Raw genomic sequence first — 19,472 nt, forward strand, 5'->3', positions numbered from 1 at the left:
TGTAGGCTACTGAATGCACTTTGTAAAGAAACTGTGTTGATCTTACTGTGTATTAAGCATTTATCAAGAATTTAAATTATTATAACTGGTTATTCTTTGGTAAAATCCATTATTTTAAAATAAAGGTTGCAATAAACTATATACAGTACATCTTGAAGTAAATGTTTTTCTTTTTCATTCTTTAAATTACAAGTACAAAGCAAACAGAACACACCACATTGTGTATACTGTTAACAACAGAAGTAATGTTTGCACTCTGTAGCCATGGTAACACAGTATCATGAAAACTCACTATAAAACTGAGTTTGACACAGAACGACTGTAAGGATTAATTTCTAAGCACACAGCATGGCATGGGAAAATGAGAACAACTATTATCAAATGCAAGTTTGGAACCAGGATCCACAAAGCGTTCAGATTATCCAACAGCCTGTAAGTTTTTTACTTTGTGTATATGCATTTCTGCCTTCACTTTCACGAGAGTCACAAGGCAAACTTGGGAAAGTTTCACTACTGTGTAATACTGTAGCTCTTGAACACTTGCAGCACTGCAGCACCTGAACAACACAGGTGGAGATATTTTTTTTGTTAAATTACAGTACCTGTTACAATTACAATTTGTCTGTCTAGCTTGTATAGGAGGTAATTGATTCAAGAAATGCATGCAGTTCACAGAAGCCAGTTACCAGTTTAGACTTGCTAGCCTGTTCCATATTCCACCAGTCATTCAAAGGGGTAGATTGATGAGTTGGCAGAAAAAGCTCTGCAATTTATTCAACCACTGAAAGAGCATCAATAAAAAAGAATATCACACAAGTAGAAAACAGAAAATATAGCCCATAACACAGAATATAGCCTAGACACCAACATACTTCATAGCTATTTCAAGGGGAAATATGACAGAAATCCAACAGGACATGAATTGTAGTCTTTATGGCATTATACAATGTCATAGTTGGCACTATGCTTGACATATTGGCTTTGATCACATTTTTTTTTTAATATCTGATATTCCAAAAGTAAGAATTTGATTTTATGTAATGCTTTTTAAACCAAAGTGCTTCAGGTATTGAATGGGAACCATTGTGTCCACATCTTAAGTGTAATACCCTTTTGCTTTATGTGAAATGTTACAGTCAAATAATAGAAGGTGCTGAGGTGAGAAAAATAAGAGAGGACTAGTTAGGGTGTCCTGGAGCAGCTCAAATGAACAAGCCTGCAGATTGTCATGGACTCCTGCAGTCTGATTGCAAGCTCTGATTCCAGGCAGTGTCGCCTCTCTATTCCAGAAACAGTGAGCTGATGTTGCTCAGCTGATGTTGTGTGTGAAGGCTGACCAGATAATGTTTAGATTTGCTTACAAAAGCAGCTCATAACTGTCTTTCTGGTTCAGGCCTGGCTCCATTTGAATATAGTGAAAAAAATAGGTGTTGGAAAATAATCCATAGTGGTATATTTTAATATACCTCTTATAATATGACGATAGGTTAAGTTAAATGACAAATGGCTATTAAATACTCCAGAAATAAAAACAAATATGAACCGAGAAAATCAAAGGTGAACTGTACAACAGAGAATCTATTGCAGAAAAAAAAACACTGCCTAGATCTGAGAGCTGGCTCACAGTGGCACCTCCAGGATCTGCACCACATAACACCACTTCCCAGACAGAGTACTGGCTGAACCCAGACTTGTTAGTCTGCGACAGGCTCAGAGTCAGAGTCACAGTCATACTGTATGAGCATGTTACAAGCTGGCCTTTTCAGGGCTGCACAGACCATAAGAGATTGATGTTTGTTACTGCTCTGACCAAGTGGTTACATAACCACTCCTTCACTGATGCTTAAACAATGTAGATTATCAATGAAATATGCTGAAGCATTGCTCAGAAGAACTTCTGAGGACAGAATCCACTCTGATCACCTGCTTGGCCCGTATCTCTTGCAGGTACCACAACAACCAACAGCAATTATACAGCAGCTTCCATCAGCGATGTACCCTGCAGTGTTTCCTGTCCAACCAGGCCATGTCAAAGAAGGTAGAACTGGGGACTCCATAAAGATCTTCACCAGTGCTATTTAGTTAGAATTGAAAACTTGAACATCTTTGCTGTAGTAATCCCCACCTCTTAAGAAGTGATATATTCTTTTTTATTGCATGAATAATGTAACAATACACTGGACCAAAACTCTAGCTACACTAATTTAATCTGCATTAATTGTATAATGATTTGTGGCACTCATTAAATGAAAGAATTGTACCTGAAGTTCCTGAAAATTCATTTGAATTTACTGATCATTGAAAAATGCCACACACTGATAATTTATAGTCGTAAGTGAAATGAGCATATAAACACCCTGGATAATCTTCATGGATTTCTTTTAATTTGGTGGGTCATGATATTCTGCACAGAATATACAGTGCAGTACTCTGCACAGAACCAGAGCATAAGCACCACAGTATTGTGTTATATTGTGTAATCTAATAAAACATAGAAATGTGCATCTAATACTTTTTTCAAACAGAATACTTAGTGCTTATTCCTCCTGTTACTGGTTCCCAAATCACAGCATTAATCATACAGCTGTTTTGCTATCCTGCTGTTTCTGTTTTGTGACAGATTTAGTAGAACTGATGATGATTCAGAATGCCCAAATGCACCAGGTCATAATGAACAACATGACCATGTCTGCTCTGAATGCCTTTGGGTATTCACAGTCAACTCCACAGCCTCCCCCAGAGGTAAGTCAAATCTTTTAATTCTTCTATTTGCTGTATTGTTTTCTCTTGTAGTTTCAGATCACTACAGGGAGAACTGACCTTCACAATGCATAGCAGGATTTACATTTATGCCTTAAGAGATTACTAAGAGTACTAAGATACTATGAGTATTTACAATGGTATTGAGCATTCAAAGGTATTTTCAATGTTTGGAATACAATATATAACTTTAAGAAAGTTCACAGGATATCATACTTTCTATATTATTCATCCAATAGTTAGCAACTCCTTATTACCTAAGATATGGTTCCAAATGTTATACTCATCCCACGGTTTTAAACCGTCAAGTAAATGAATTTCTATTAGGTCACAATAAGCTATCCTCACAGCTGTTGAAGTTAAAACTGGGTTTATAGTATTCTGCCTGATTGACTTGGTATTCACTTTGTGGTGTTTAGCCTCCTAGATACCCTATAATTGTGGAAGAGGAGTATCCAGAGCCTGTTTATCACCATCACTATGAGCCCTTGCCCTTTCCTTCTTACGCCTCCTGGGCTCAGGTGCCACAGCAAGCACAGAATTACCAGGATGCTAGTATGCAGCATGTGGATCCTGTAACTTCTCGTAACAAAGACATGTGAGTAAGTCAAAGACATGGATCATTGAAAAGCCTTTAATGTACTATATTTGATTGTCTTAATTAAGGGCTTAATTGGTACAGTGTGTGCTCGTACCCTATTTTCCTATGCTGTTAGTAGCAGTTCTGACTCAAAAGATGAAATGATAAAGATCAGATAAAGATGAAGATGAAGAGTTTGTATGTTCTGTCTAAGTTTGCCTGAGTTTTCTTCTGGGTGCTCCGGTTTCCTCCCACAGTCCAAAAATATACTGATAGGTTAAATGGCCTCTGGGAAAATTGTCCCCAGCTGTGAACGTGTGCGTGTCTGTGTGGGCCCTGTGATGGGCAGGTTTCCCATCCATGGTGCCCTGATTTGTGCCCATTGCTTGCTGGGATAGGCTACTGCATTGGAAGAACTGGATAGAAATTGGATGGATGGACGAACAGAACAACAACAAGCTCCTCAAACTGTAGTGAACAGTGAAGAAACGTAGTGTGCTCAGCCATCTTATCAGAAAAACATTTTCCTTCTATCAGTTATGCATCTGCTTTTATAGTTTCCTCCTCTGCCCCTGGGCTCTGCTGGGTGAAGGAGCCTGAGATTACCCTTACAGTATATATTCTTTCATGATTTTCAGCACCTTGGTCTTTTCATTTTCTGGTTTATCTTGCAATGATGCCTAGTGAACTGACACCAGCTCTCCCCGTATACAGGAGAGCAGTTCCACCTCCACCTCCCCCGAGTGCTACTGGTACAGTAGGAGCTGACATACCGCCGGCTGCAGGTACTGTGGTCTTTACAAAGGTTGTAAAGCTGTATGAAAAATTAAAATCTTTTAAAAAATCAACTGCTAGTGCAATACCATAGAAGAAGAGTTTCCCAGGAGGGCCAGATGTCTGCTGGTTTTTGATCCAAGTTGAGCTCCCAGTTACCAGGGAAGTGGTTAGGGCTGTGGACGAGCTGGAGTATTGTGGGATCAAAGGAGAGGCAGCTGCTTCTACCCTCAGTTTGCCCCTGTTAATGCCCTGCTTTATAAAGTGCAACTGTCACGCCCGACATCCGTCCCTAGAGGGCGCTCCACTGCTCTCATTATCGTTCGTGTCATTTAGCTCTTCAGGTGTACCTTTTTAGTGTTATTATTTAAAGACCAGCTCCTCCAGTCCTCGGGGCTCATCAGTAGGGTAAGATGTCGCGAGGCCCGCCTAGCACCAGGAAACCCTACGTCCGTCTCCTGAGGGCATAGGCCTCATCCCCGACACCTCCCGTTTCCTGAGCCCGGGGTCTGGAGGATCTCGCCCCGTCACCCTTGGACCTCCATGTTTCGTTCGTCTGTGTGCTCCCCTCTCTCGGGGATTTTAACTTTGTCGCGTTCCAGGATGGATTTCCAGTTGATGGACTTTCGGACTGTGCTTTGACCTGCCCTTGGACTCGTTTGGATTTGGATGCCGTTTTGTCTTCCCCGTACACTGTCTCACGGACTGTCACTATTATTTTGTGCACTATTAAACCCCTCTGTGTTCCTTTTACCACGCCTCCTGTTTTCTCCAGCTCTTACCGCATCGCATAGGGTCTTCTACAATATCTGACACGGATTCCAGTCCGTGTCCGTTACAGCAACTCTCCACATTCTCACAGTAATTGTGAATTTAAGAAAGCTTAAAAAGCAAGATTACAAAGACGAGGGAGACAGTGGTCCTATCAGTTTATTTAGTTGCTATTATCTTATTGGTCTAAGGATCTCATTCAGTTATTTCTTGAAGACTCCCGATGAATGCAATGCCCAAAATTGAGATGGCATATCTGATTTGGTTAATAGAAAGAGCACCAGGAATTTAAATAAAACTATTCTTTATAGATTTCAGTTCCAAAAAATATATACAGTAGACCATAAAACTGTGGATTGTAATTTACAGAATATACTGTATATACATTTTGATTACTTTTGTCTTCATTGTTTTTCTTACAGAATATTATGATGCAACAGAAGACAGGATATGATCCTGTGATCCTGGGTGGACAACACCAGCCGATACAGGCCCGTTGTTGAAGTGAATTGTTAAGATTACCACACTTGTAGCGCACATGCTAGAAATGGTTGTCACATTTGGAACAAAGTTTATAGGCCACGATTTTTTACTAAAACCAGATCTTTATATTTCTTTATATCAGTGGAGCCCAGATCTGGTCCTCATATGCTGCTGTTCAGCAGGTTTCAGAGGTCCTTCTAAATCTCCAGCTTCTTATGAACACAGAAAAGCTTTAATTGGTCCAATTCAGCAAAATAATAAATTCAATCTGGTAATTAAGGTTTGGAAGGAAAACCAGAAATCTTCTTGGCCCTTCAAGACCAGAGCTGTGTAATTCTGTTTTATATCAACTTTTCCACTTTAATGTACAATTCCACTTCAGGTTTCTTGTGACCAAGGCAGGCATGGCTCAGGTCTCAGTTTCTGGCAGATCAAATCGAGAAATTGAATTCTACAGTCATGATTTTAGTTCTATGAACTGCCTACAGTCTTCTTCTATGAATTACTGTTTGGTAAGGGATCTCAAGGTGTGAACTTTCACAACACACCTTCACAGATGATCCCCTTGCAGATCTATATACAGTATATTACAGTATATACTGTACATACAGTATGTAATGTGCATAGATATGTGTGATTTTCATAGATATAGTTTCTGAAGGATTTAAATTTTTAACTCTAGATATAAGTTACAAGCACCACACAAAGAGCATTAACATACTTTAAATGAAGTGCATACAGATTCAAGACTGAAAGGGAAAGGGAAAGGCACTTTGCTTTTGGACATTGAGTTTTCAAGCCATGTTTCAAGCCTTGTTTTGTATACTGATTCAGTAGATTTCTTTAAAGACATGTCTCAATTATTTATTTTTTAATTTGTAAACTCCTAGGGTTTAGATAAACAAAATAGAAGAAATGCATACAGTATGTCATGTGTGATGTAATGTGTGATGTACTGTAACAAGGTTAAATTGTTTTATCTATCATGTGTAGTATATACTGTAGCTGTCAAATGCAGTAAACTGGATGATACAGTAGTGGTTATCATTTGCCTTGCAGCACGGTGCTCCTGTGCTCAATCCTGGACATTGGGCTGTTGTTTGTGTGGAGTTTTTTATGTTCTCCCCCTGTTCAAATGGGTTTTCTGCAGATCTTCCAGTTTCCTCTCACAGTCCATAGATGTTTTTTCTCTTTTTTTTTTCTCCCAGTCCAAAGATTTTTTTTCTTTACTTTTTTGATTGACCCTGGTGTGAATGTGTAGGTTTGAGTCTGTGTGTGCCCTGAGATGGACTGGCATCCCATCCTTGGTGTATCCTGCCTTGCCCCCATTGCTTGCTAGGATAGGCACCTACGAACCTGAACTGGAAGAAGTGGTTAGAAAATGAATGAGCAAACTCAGCATGTCCAAATCCATATTTTACTGTCCTACTATGTTACATCCCCTTCATCTACAGCCTCAGCACTAAAAAATGAAATGCGAATACAGATAGACCCTGTTTTAGAATAAATATTATTTCCATCTGAGCAATCAGCCTGAGGGAAATTGAGTTCAGCTGGGGCAGTGTCTACCCAGCCTGGAGGAGACTGGAGACTGCTGTGGTGAGGCTGGGTGAGATTAATCAACCACAGATGAAGTGTAGAGAAATGCAGGAGGTCTCCAGCTAAGGCTACAAAGCATAGATTACAAGAGGTAACCTTCAGAATAAAAGTCATTATTTTATGCAGTTATGCATAGTCTTAAAAGATTTCTTTCCAGTTCCTTTACATAAGTCTAAGCAACAGAACTTATAACCTTTAATGTTATCATGGAAGCACATATTAGAATGACATTTCTGATTAACATGGCTACATTTATATGCTTTATTAGTTCAGCTTTTGTTTCTGATACTGCCGCTACACCTAAGCCTTTTTCACAATTTGTATCAATTAAGAAAATTATTGCACGATTAACTATGCACATATAATTATCTTCAAAATACTTAACAACCTTATTTTTTAAAAGATATTAAAAGAGTCAGGATTCTTAAATTCTTACGTAGTTCTGTTTAAATGAAAGAGGTTAAAAATGTAAGAAATTTTACATATAAACAATATAAATTGTAGTATTACAGACTGTATAATGCAGCAATACAGAACATAATATTTATGTCTGATTGGAAAAAAATATCAGTTGTAGCAGATGTTATGATTTCACTTCAAGGTATTGGGTGATGATTCAAAACGTAAATTATGCAAAGTTAATTTCTGTTAAAATGTATTTATTAAAATGTTCAATAAATGTTTAGGATCTTGGTAATGTTTGTTATTTATTTCTTCTCTACTTACTAAGTGATTCAACTGATATCTTTTTCCAAGATGACTTTAATGGTAAAAGGTGGACAAATGTCTGTAAATATTCTGTAACAGACAGAATTACTGTACATAGCAGAGCAACCAGTGTTGAATTCAACATAACACAATCATTCATGAAATATACAAAAGACTGAAGATACAACAACATAACGAGTCTTAATAATGTATAGTTAAAGACTTTGAACTTAGCTCTCACACAGCTAAAGTTCTTCACTTCAAGCATTCAATTTAGTACATGGTTTAGTAAATGTTCCACCGTTTTTCCAAAGCAGGATAACTCCTGTTAGAAACATGCCAGAAACACCCGCAAGATATTTCCACAAATAAATACCTTCTAATTGAAATTACATTTAAATAGCATCTCCCAAGCTGTTTAATTTAACATATCATGCTGACTGCATATTAAGGCTAGATTTTCTCTGCAATCAAGCAGATTGAAAGGTGGTTTGAAATATCTTTCTAAAATGAAAGTTATTCTAATAATTACATTCCACATTAAAAAGAAACTGTATAACTTTGACTTTTCAGTACTGTTACCACCATTATCTCTTCTATATTACTACTTTCAGAGATTATTTCTGAGGATCTATCAGCAACGAGTGCCTTATAATGTGAAGAACATCGCAAAGCACACAAAACAGACCAGTAAAACAAGACCTCTAGAAGTACAGCAGGTACAGTACATAAACAGTTTCAATTTCACACAGGGGCATCCATATTTGCAACTCTGAAGAGTGGTCACAGTCACCAGATTGGGAGCCCACTGGATTAAGTTTACTGAGAGTTGGACTCAACTGAACACCAGGAGATGTACAGTAATTCTCTGAGACTAGATCTGGAAATGTCTGCCATACAGTGTATTCTCTCTAGAACGGGGATTCTCAACACAGGTCCTTGGGTTTTGTTGCAACTAAATCCCTTAGTATTTTAATTGAAACCGCAGATAAAATAATGTACTTATTCAACTAAAATTGTTTTCAGCAATGGAAGTATCAAAGTTTGTATTTTACCCCATAAAAGGTAAATAATTTGAAGCCTTACCTTAGTGCCTGAATGTCTAAAAAGCTAGCAAACACTGGTGTCACTAGAACCAGTTCAAGTAAACTTAAGGTGACAAAATCTGAGACAAAATAGACTTTTAAATTAAAATAATATAATGTGACAATGAAACATTGCGTCTCAATTTATGTTAGAGCTACTATAATTAGTACAAACATGCTCTGTCAGGATGCACATGAAAAGAATACAGTATTTTTATGATCTGACCATCAAGACGTCCTCCAGGGGGCGCTGGATTTTATAAGGAACGTCGGAGGACTGTGGTGTTCCGTTTTAGCAGGAAATGAGTCCAGTTTTAAAGGAAGTTTAGTTGTACAAAATGGCGCTGGACGGATTAGATCATGTAAGTGTTTTAGTTATAAGTTTAAAGGTTTTTTTTGTATTAACGGGAGTGTGAACATGTTTGTTGAGATTTTCTGTATAGTGTGCTTATTTGGAAGTTGCAATCCTGTGTTTATTTTTGAAGCAGTTCCCTTTAAAATAAAATAATCTGTCATAGTATGTGTCACAGATCTAAGCTAGCCGGTTTGCTGTCTCATTCTGTGTCTTTTACCAATCATGATGCTGATCATTTATCAGAATCGGAAAGATTAAAATGTAAAATTTCATATTAATGACAGAATCCCTGATGAATAGTTTTATTCTATTTAAAAACACTCTTGCGAAGGCTGGTATTTTTTTTTCGGTCGTTGTTATCCTTACTAAATAATGCACTTACACCGTCTAAGAAGATAAGGCTCATCGTTTTAAAATACGTGACTTAGCTTCAAGAGTACTAATGCGTCTGAATACATTAATGGGAAATATCAAAATATTAACTTATCTGAAATATTCTTTGTTTCAAGAATCAAGTTCTTAGCTAAACTTGTGAATGTTGTCCTACCCCCCCTTAATTAAGGTCACATTCCTTGTTCAACGGTTTTTCCATATTTCTGATCAACAGAACAGTCTTTCCAGAACTGTGGGCTACCGACCAGGAAAATAAATGAAATCGTACCAATATTTTTGCGTTCTCGCTCTTAATGAGAAATAATCTTAGTTTTTTTATGTTCAGTGTTGCAAACAAAAACAAACAGTAGCCTTGAAGTGTCTTTAAATCAGCTCGTTCCTTTATTTTAAATACATTGCCGTGTTCTGTGTCCCTGATATTCCACAATAATAGTTTATTGGTCGGTTTTGTAGATGGAGATGGAGGAAGGGAAAGGAGGAACTGGGCTCCGACAGTACTACCTGTCCAAAATAGAAGAGCTTCAGGTAAGAAATCTACTGGATATATTGAAAAGATAGGAGAATGAGCCTTTTCACATTCTTTGAATGAGCAAGTTTGACAAATAATTGTATTTATTATGTAAGTGCAATCCAGTATAAAATATCCTTTCCTTTGAGTTTGATGTTGCCAAGCCATTTCAGGAATGGTGTGTATGGTACTTCGTACTCCTGGTCTGATTTTTGTCTATTTTTATATTAGCTGACAGTAAATGACAAGAGCCAGAATTTGAGACGTCTTCAAGCTCAGAGAAATGAGCTTAATGCAAAAGGTATGTTTTCTCTTCTCTGGAAAATTCAGAGCATTTTTAAAGAGCAAATTCCATTTGTCAATATGACAGACATTTTATGCCGTAATTTTCTTTGGCCAGCAGACTTTTCTTCTGCTAGGAAACGTTTCTAGATGAATTTCTGTTCTGTTTTTTTTAAATAGCCTACAGTAAATTATTAGCTTTCAAATATGTTTATCCTGTCAAAAAACAAAAGTTGCATTTTAGTTCCTATGCTGAATGGCCTCCTCTTGTGTGTAGCTGTATTTCTTAAAGGCTGCACTGAATATACTGGTCTTTTTCTCTGTCAGTGCGCCTCCTTCGTGAGGAGCTCCAGCTGCTGCAGGAACAAGGGTCTTATGTGGGAGAGGTCGTGAGGGCCATGGACAAAAAGAAAGTATTGGTCAAGGTGCGTGCTTGTTGTCACTTTGTTCAGTGAGGAATGACCAAGAGAAAGTTTTTGATTGCACGATTAACATTAACAGTATTTGAAGATATACTGGTATGTACTACAGCAAGGATTCATCCAAATATAGCAGAGACATGGTCATTTGGAGAATGTCTGTTTGGAATTTCTAAAAACTATGCACGAGTCTATAGTGCATTAAAAATAATTGGCTTTTAGTTGTTATCGTTGAAATTTTTGGTTTTGAGTCATTTTGGCATTGTTGTAAAATGAGAAATCTGCTTTGTCTTTAGGTTCATCCAGAAGGAAAGTTTGTGGTGGATGTGGATAAAAACATTGACATCAATGATGTGAGTATTGCTTTTTGTGTTTTTTTCTTTGCTTTGACTAAATGACTCTTGGTATCCATTGGTAATAGAATGAGCGGTGGGAAACAGTTTTAAGAATATGAAGCGATTATAATTTTATCTCTATTGAACACTTAAATCATTTACCATCAATATTTAAAGAGTCTTGATACCTTTCCTAATTAAAGAGTAAATAGGAGGTGCATTTCTGGCAATAAGTTCTCAACCTTCTCTCTGAAGGTCACACCAAATTGCCGTGTAGCCTTGCGGAATGACAGCTACACCCTCCACAAGATCCTGCCTAACAAAGTGGATCCCCTGGTGTCTCTCATGATGGTGGAGAAGGTCCCCGACTCCACCTATGAGATGATTGGTGGCCTGGACAAGCAGATCAAGGAGATCAAAGAAGTGATCGAGCTGCCCGTCAAGCATCCTGAGCTCTTCGAAGCACTCGGTATCGCTCAGCCCAAGGTGACCACCTCTTGGCATTTTCTCCTAATGTTTTTTTCCCCACTTTTAACAAGTTGACAGCTCATTGTAGTGTTTTGTAATGTTTCAGTTCCTCTGAATACTGTTATCATTATGTTGCATCAAACCAGCAAAACTGATGTAAAGCTTTTGGGTTTACAGTACCTCTTATTGCATAAATGGAAACCAATCTGGTTGACAGCTTGAAAATAAGCAGTTTAACTGTACATGTTAGAAAAACATAATATGCATTTTTTGTTCTCTAAGATCAAATATCAGTTGATTATGCAGTTGAACTGGGCATAGAGTGAGTAAATTAATGAGTTAATTATGTTTACAAAAATAGAGAAGCACATGATTTTTAATGGAGATATGGATCACCTAAATGCCCAAATACAGTTGTTTTAGACGGCAGTAATTGTCACCATAGAGTAGTATGTAGATGTTGTGTGAGTATTATATTCTCTTTTTGACAATGGTGCATAAATGTAATTATAAAAAAAAGTGCTAAGATAAAAAATAAACAAAGAATCTGAAACCCATCTGTGATAGAGGACAACAAGATATTGATGAGTGTGATCTTGTCTTTAAGGGTGTGCTGCTGTATGGTCCCCCAGGAACAGGAAAAACTTTGTTGGCAAGAGCGGTTGCCCATCACACAGACTGCACCTTCATTAGGGTGTCTGGCTCGGAGCTGGTGCAGAAATTTATTGGAGAGGGTAAGAACAGCTAAAAGAAGGTCTGATAGGTGGAGAGACAGGCTCCACTGGTAGGCTATTTTTTCCACCTCTTAGGATGAAACTCTGGCTTTATTTCAAGTTCACCTTTGAGCATTCAGTGACTAACTGCTGATTTATCAACAGCTAGATATTGTAATGGTAATTGCATTGTATGATATTTTTAATGGCGTCTAAAAAACGGGTTTTTTGTTTAATAATTAAAAATCCGTCTATTAGTTGTGTTTTATTGAGTATTGCTGAGTGGGTAACAGACAACATGGGCAACCTCACTAATGGCCACGCTGATGATGTGGCACTTCATCTGTGTCACAGGGGCCCGTATGGTGCGCGAGCTCTTTGTCATGGCCAGGGAACATGCCCCCTCCATCATCTTCATGGATGAGATTGACTCCATTGGGTCGTCTCGTCTGGAGGGGGGATCTGGTGGGGACAGCGAGGTACAGCGGACGATGCTGGAGCTCCTGAATCAGCTGGATGGCTTTGAGGCCACCAAGAATATCAAGGCGAGTACTAGTGAAGGCCACATATCCAATCAGGATGGACCCATTACTCTCATCTCGCTCTTCATCTGTCTTTTGCTTGTTCTCTTATACTGATTCTTCTTCTGTTATATCCTCTCACGGTTGTGATGTGGATTCCAAATTCATAAAAACCAAAATGGGGTGTTGCTTTTTCCTTCATTCATCATCCTTTTATTCTTCATATTACGAACATCACTGACTTCAGTGACTCCTAAAACCTATTCTGCCGTGTTGCTGTTCAAAGCTTGGTGTCACGTGTCGCCTGTCATCCCTCTTATTTTGGACTGCAGGTTATTATGGCCACAAATCGAATTGACATTCTGGACTCTGCCCTGCTTCGACCTGGCCGGATTGACAGAAAAATTGAGTTCCCCCCACCTAACGAAGAGGCAAGTTCTTGTGGCAACATAACCGCATTGTTAGCATTCACATAAGTTTGTCTTAGTCAATGTTGCGCATCAAAACTGCCATTCAGTGGCTTTAAGGTCTCCTTTTAGATTGTTCCTGATCAGCTCAAAAAGTATGAGACAGTTAAACACTGGTATAGATGGGCTTGTTTTTAAAAAATATGGAAGTCTTTTCATTTTAAACATCACAGTCTGTTTAATATATAATCACTTACACCTAATTATTTATACCTGCAACCCTTTTTGAATTACACTTGGATACATTTGAAACTAGTTGTTTATACATATCACTTGGTATAGGTGTGTGACAGGAAGAACAAGCCATTTATCCTTGATTAACAGCAGTGTAAAAAGTAATTATAATCTTACTGCCATTCAAACATTGGGTTATGGTGAATCAGCTGTGGTGACAATTTCACAGCTTAGGAAAGTAGTAGAAGTGACTAACTTTGTTTTCACAATAGGCTCGTCTGGATATTCTGAAGATTCATTCTCGCAAAATGAATCTGACGAGAGGCATTAATCTGCGCAAGATTGCAGAACTTATGCCTGGGGCTTCTGGAGCTGAGGTTAAGGTAGGTTCACTGAGAACTCAGACCATTCTTTGATGAGTATACTGGTAAAACCTGGATCGACATAAAAGAAAGTAACCTGGGTAAGAAATGTAGCAGAAGTTCGTGTAACTTTTGCATTCCACTGGGTGGCAGCATATTCATTCACAAACATTCCTAAATTTGTTCACTAAGATTTTAAAATCATTAGTAAAATTTAAACCATTAGTGCATTAAATTCTAATGGGATTAAAAATATACAATAATTTGTTTACACGTTAAAGTATATTTAGATGAAGTTGGGCAAAAAGATCATCTGTTAAATTGGAAAAAATGCATCAGGATTTCACAAAGCAGCAATTACAGCAGCCATTTCACAAAGAATGGCAATTCTTACTCTGAAGTCTCTGGTAAAGTTTAAGTGCCTACTTTCAGAGACCCCAGCTGTTCTATCTGTTTATTACTGTTCAACTTACAGTGCTATTTAGAACTTTCACTGATATCAGAGTGTCCATGGTGGTACCTCTAGCTAACACATAAAGCTTATTTGATGCAGAGTCTGTGGGTTGGACAGTAAATGGAAAGTTAATCCTGTTGTTTTTTTCTGCACAGGGGGTTTGTACAGAGGCGGGCATGTATGCACTGAGAGAGAGGAGAGTTCATGTAACACAAGAAGATTTTGAGATGGCTGTTGCTAAAGTAAGATTATGTTTTTTGTTATTTTATTTTTAGAAGAGAAATGTTGCAGTTGGTTTTCCTATTCCAAAATATTCTTTTGATTCTGACATATAGACATGTATTCATATGTGCAAGTCAATTCTTCTCTGGTAAATACACATTTATATTTTTATATGTAACTAAAATCCATGTGTAACTTACGTCAATGAATAATATTTACATGTTTTTTTTAAATATGTGAACCGTTATGCCAGTTAGTACCATGTTTTGTTTAGAGGTTATAAAAGCAGAGCAGTGTTGTACACAATTCTAAAAGATTTTGTTGGGTATTTTTTCCCAAAAGTACCCCAGTAAAAATGTTAGATACATCTTGAAAACAGTAGTGATTTGTTTTCTAATTGAGTAAAACCAAGTTTGAAGTTAATCCCATGTTTTGCTTTTTACCAGGTCATGCAGAAAGACAGTGAGAAGAATATGTCCATCAAGAAGCTCTGGAAATAGATCCTGTGATGACAGGCTTGGGATGGTTTTGCATCCCAGTTGCCTTTTTCCCCTTTTCTCCTTTTGTTGTTATGTGTTACAATCTCAATAAATGTATATTCCACAAAGAATCTTCTTATTCAGTCTCTGAAAGCAAAGATCAGAGTTACACAGCAAAGACTTTTTACCATTGTATGCTAGAAGGCATATACAATTTCTTATTTTGTCTATTTTAAGGCAGTTATGAGTCTCTTTTAAGCACTCACTGCACCACATTTGTGAACTGTCAGCTGCTTTTCCCATTTTCCCATTCATGTCCAGGACATTGCTTAAAACTGGGATTCAGAAATTTTATTTGCAGACATCAGTCGTAAAATAACATAACGTAATAAGTCGTTAACAACATGGCTGCCAGATCCCTGCAACATGCAGCATGAGTCAGTAAAGATTAATGGAGGTGTTAAAGAATCTAGGTTCATTTACTTAAGGTTCTAATGCAGTGTCTTATCCAAAGACAAGGGCCACACTGTGAACCATTGCATGATAAGGTGTTCCTTAAGACGTGTGCTGATATATGCCTCAAGAATAAGATGATGGGTTCATTAGTGCCTGCTTTACATGTGAAATTTATGCTAATGTATTCAAATAATGCAAAAAAGACAATACGACTGAGGGAAATGATAAGCACAAGGTGTTTTTAAACCTTCTTAATTATAAGGTGAACTTTTAAGTCATGTGCTGCATAACATAAATGAAAGGCTAATGTTATGAGCAAAGATCCTTTTCATAATAGACTTCCTCTCTATTTGCTTTTTGAAACTCGACACTCTTAGCTAACAGGGAATGACACTGCTATCAAAGAAGAAAGAAGAAAGCATCAGAACCTGAAGAAAAGTGATACATATTTAATATTCTCCATAAAAGAACTATTTTCAAGCATGAGTTGGGATGAAAGCTGGGCCAACAAAAAACGGAATTTTAATAGTTGCTTTTTTAAGCTACTGGGAAAGTCAGAAGTATTCTGAGCAATTAAATGCAAACAAGTATACATAAACCAGTTGTGTTCCAAAAAAACATCAAAATTAGAGGACCTGAAATGCATAGTTTTAAGAGCTAAACAATACTGCTATTTCATTACAGCTTAACTTTAAACTTTTCTGGGATATAAAGTAGAATACTTTGAAGAAGTGTACAGAAGACTAGTAACAACTGAAAGTCTAATAAACTGATTATAAAATGGGACAGTTCAGTATATTTTGTAGTTGAACTACACTGTAGTTGAAAACCTGGCTCCAAAGAAGTAATAGAATGTATAGTAAATCACATTTTTCAGAACTGAGGAACATCCAATGCTACTACTGTATGAACTTTAAAAAAAGATTCATTTTCTGGTATCAGACAACACTTTTACACTTTCATTATTAACATGGTACCGTGGCGGTTCCTTGTATGAATCTGTGATGTAGTAGAGGTGGCTCAGTGAGGAAACTACTATTGTGGTTCAAAATCCAGGTCTAATGATCCAAGATGGCCACCTGATAATTGAAAGCTGCAGCTACATGTATATTAGACACAGCTGGCCTGATTGAGTCCTTAGCACTCAGAGCTGTTTGGATAGGTTGTCAGAGGAATTAACCACTCCCCTGAGGGCAATTTAGGAGGTTTATAAGACCAGCTGGGGGGACAAAGGACTTAGTTTGCATCTAGCCTTTAGCCAGGAAGGAGAGAACAATGGCCCAGCAGACAGGGGCTAACTAGGCTGTACTCAGTGTCAGGTGTAATAGTTTTTTTGGAAGGCCCGGTAGGGAAGAAGTGTGCTTCAGAGGGCCAGAGCTGGCTTGCTGGACTGCAACTCTCGGGAAGTGATGGTGGCACAAAAAGTAGTGTATCCTCTCACAAGAGAATGTAGGAGTAGCTTGAGGGGGAAATACCTTCCTGTAGAAAAAGTTAAAAGGGTAGCATGGGAAAAAGGAAGAAAGTGGCTATCCTGGCTGCTGCTGGTGTGTCAGGGATGATAAGACTCCTTATAGAAAAGTTTCCCTAGCCAAATGGGATCAGCCAGTAGAGACATGTTTAACCATGAGATGGCTTGGAACATACAGTATAAGGATACTCCTATTCCTTAAAGAGAACTTGTGATTGAAGAGTGGGTGTGATGTTGGTAGTAATAGTTCAAAAAGAGAAAATGGACAAGGAAATATTGAGGCAGGAGGATGGGGAACAGCTCAAGACCTACAGTAAGTAGGGTGGGTTCAAGAGTATAGTGGAGCAAGGAGTACTACAAATACAATAATAGCCTTGTGATGTCAGCCATGGGTACTATAATGGAGATAATCAGTCACAGAATTGTTTACATATAGTGAATAATGCTAATAGAGCATGTGGCATCCGATTGACACAAATACAAAAAGCATTGCCAGAGTATATAAGTACTGTAAACAATATTTGAACTTGGGGGATTCATTAACTTTCAAAGGGTGGTTAGACTGAGGAATAGGCCTGTTGAAACAAGAAACCAAGTGGTGTGCTGAAGCTCATGGTAGGGTTTGAAAACATTGTCACAACTAGGAGCAGAGTGCTAAGAGGAGCAAAATACCCTTGATGTTTTTTTTTTCTATTCTGCAACAGTGCAGAACACAGAGCCTCCACACTGAAAGCACCCCAGTCTGGAACTGAAGCCAGGCCCTCAGTGCTGTGAAGGAGCAATGCTAAGCACCATGTGCCTCTACAGTCAACATATTTTAGTTTTTTTTCTGACTTTAATTTAAGCCTCGGAAAATTAAAACAAAAATAGAAATGCCATTCTTTTGCAAGGTACTGTACAAGTTAAATCTACAAGTTTTAAAATGTTTTAAATATGAGTTCACCAAATGAATGAACAGAACAAGCACTTCCATGACAATTCATCCAAAGTGAATTGTGCTGCAGAAGGAAAATTGGCATCTTTAGAGTAACAACCTCATTGTGCTCTCAGACACCTCTTTAGAATTAACAGTTTGGGAATATTAGGGTTAGAGAGAATAATCAAAGTAATGTTCTGCATTATGAATCATACACTTTTATGTTTCCTCCTTTTTCACATACTGCACATAAAACCAGCTCCATGTTTTTAACATCTGCCGGTTCTATTAGAACACAAGGGGGAGGTAGAACTCCACTACATTCTGCTATGTGATCTTTTCTTTTACTCCTCCCTCTTTAATGAAGCAGTCAAAAAGCATAATCCAGTTCTTTTTTCACTGAACTGACTAACAACCAAACTTAAAAGGCAGAGATAGACTGGTCTGTCGGGCCTAGACGTCTTATTCAGGGAATTATTCTGCCCCAACGTTAAAGTGGTTAACATAGAAATCAGATTTAGTTAAAAGAACCACAGCTGTAAGTTTAGCCTTTCAGAAAGATTCCTTAAATGATTCAAACAGCATTGTCCCAGTGGCATTAAGAGTAATAGAGTGTTGCAGTGGGCCATCTTGTGGGCAAGTTCTGGAGATAGCTACACTTGATCTTGCCGCTCAGTAAGTACTGCATCAAAGGGCACACTCCCTGTGCTCTCAGTACTATCACTTCACTGGCATGCTGTCGTTTACTGTATGTTCCCTGCATTTGCAGTGATGCTGGTAGCTTTTACAATTGCCATAGTCTTCTCAGTTATCAAATATCTAATTGTTTTATTCTTGTGTCTGATGGCCTTGGCCAGAGAAAACTTTGTGATCTTTTCCTTTCTGTTTCCTTTGCTTCTGAATAGATCCCCCCTTTAGCCAAAAGAAAATCTGTCTCATGAAATATAAAGAGATCTCATACTGTAGATGTTATAACAGTGGACCATTTCTCTGGTGCCATAGTATAATCACAAATGCCCTTGTCTTTTTAACCAGATCTCTGGAATCTGTTTCATTCTGCAATTGGCAGCCTCCATGGCCAATAATGAGTCAGCAACATGTCCCTGAGATCCTTACATGGTTTAGCCTTTGTCTTGGCAGGCACTACTAAATCTTTAAGCAGACTTTACACTTGGGGGCTGTTCACATTAAAAAACAAAACAAAAAAAACTTTCTAGTTCTATCCTATATCATTCACTACCACCCACTGCTCCAGTTTCTAGAACAAAGACTCAAAAACGTTTTTGGACTTGTCATAGTTAGCAAGTTTCCCACATTAAGCTCCTTCTTGGCTTCCATTTCTTTTCCTTCTGCCTCCCAAAGGATGAAAATTGAAGTCTCCTTTTGAAAGCAAAAATTCTACTAAAGCCATAGCAGCTAATTTGTTACAACTTCCCAAATATGTGACAAGCACTGCGGAGTGACAAATATTCATGGGCAGTAGCTGTGCTTGAAGCAGGGCTGCCAAATTGAGTCTGTTTTTGCCTTAAAATGCCATACTTCTAAAATCTCAAGACTGAGTGAGATAAAATTGGAAGGTTTGTTTTATTAAATTGAGCCCTCTTCAGCCTTATTGACTTTGTATATTTTTGTCAATCTGAGGAGACCAGCATGCTCCAATCAAAATCCGATAACCCAATTCAATGGAGTTGCTCAGACGTTCATGTGAATCTTAAGATTT

General features: G+C 37.9%; 2 protein-coding genes across 2 annotated transcripts; both read left to right on the forward strand.

The window, feature by feature from the left end:
- The first annotated feature begins 272 nt into the window (after window positions 1-272).
- Window positions 273-7,207, forward strand: LOC148638563 (proline-rich protein 29-like). The gene is made up of 6 exons (XM_088622946.1): window positions 273-432; window positions 1,948-2,038; window positions 2,621-2,742; window positions 3,180-3,358; window positions 4,055-4,125; window positions 5,308-7,207. The coding sequence occupies exons 1-6, from the start codon at window positions 349-351 to the stop codon at window positions 5,337-5,339; spliced, it is 579 nt and encodes a 192-aa protein (XP_088479072.1). The 5' UTR covers window positions 273-348; the 3' UTR covers window positions 5,340-7,207.
- A 1,814-nt stretch (window positions 7,208-9,021) lies between these two features.
- psmc5 (proteasome 26S subunit, ATPase 5) lies at window positions 9,022-15,043 on the forward strand. The gene is made up of 12 exons (XM_088622834.1): window positions 9,022-9,122; window positions 9,962-10,033; window positions 10,248-10,317; window positions 10,626-10,723; window positions 11,014-11,070; window positions 11,308-11,538; window positions 12,128-12,254; window positions 12,588-12,778; window positions 13,087-13,185; window positions 13,668-13,778; window positions 14,367-14,453; window positions 14,880-15,043. Exons 1-12 carry the CDS (start codon window positions 9,099-9,101, stop codon window positions 14,931-14,933), a joined length of 1,221 nt encoding a protein of 406 aa, XP_088478960.1. The 5' UTR covers window positions 9,022-9,098; the 3' UTR covers window positions 14,934-15,043.
- Window positions 15,044-19,472: the final 4,429 nt, after the last annotated feature.

This window comes from Lepisosteus platostomus, chromosome 28 (assembly GCF_059453375.1).
Source record: "Lepisosteus platostomus isolate fLepPlt1 chromosome 28, fLepPlt1.hap1, whole genome shotgun sequence".
Lineage (NCBI taxonomy): Eukaryota > Metazoa > Chordata > Actinopteri > Semionotiformes > Lepisosteidae > Lepisosteus > Lepisosteus platostomus.

Excerpts from the sequence above, each read along its gene's own strand:
- psmc5 (XM_088622834.1), top strand. The coding sequence starts at position 9,099 with ATGGCGCTGGACGGATTAGATCAT. Across the intron at positions 9,123-9,961 it reads CGCTGGACGGATTAGATCAT|ATGGAGATGGAGGAAGGGAA; the intron begins GTAAGTGTTTTA and ends TCGGTTTTGTAG. Across the intron at positions 13,186-13,667 it reads TCCCCCCACCTAACGAAGAG|GCTCGTCTGGATATTCTGAA; the intron begins GCAAGTTCTTGT and ends TTTTCACAATAG.
- LOC148638563 (XM_088622946.1), top strand. The coding sequence starts at position 349 with ATGGCATGGGAAAATGAGAACAACTATTATCAAATGCAAGTTTGGAAC. Across the intron at positions 433-1,947 it reads TTCAGATTATCCAACAGCCT|GTACCACAACAACCAACAGC; the intron begins GTAAGTTTTTTA and ends TATCTCTTGCAG. Across the intron at positions 4,126-5,307 it reads TGACATACCGCCGGCTGCAG|AATATTATGATGCAACAGAA; the intron begins GTACTGTGGTCT and ends TTTTTCTTACAG.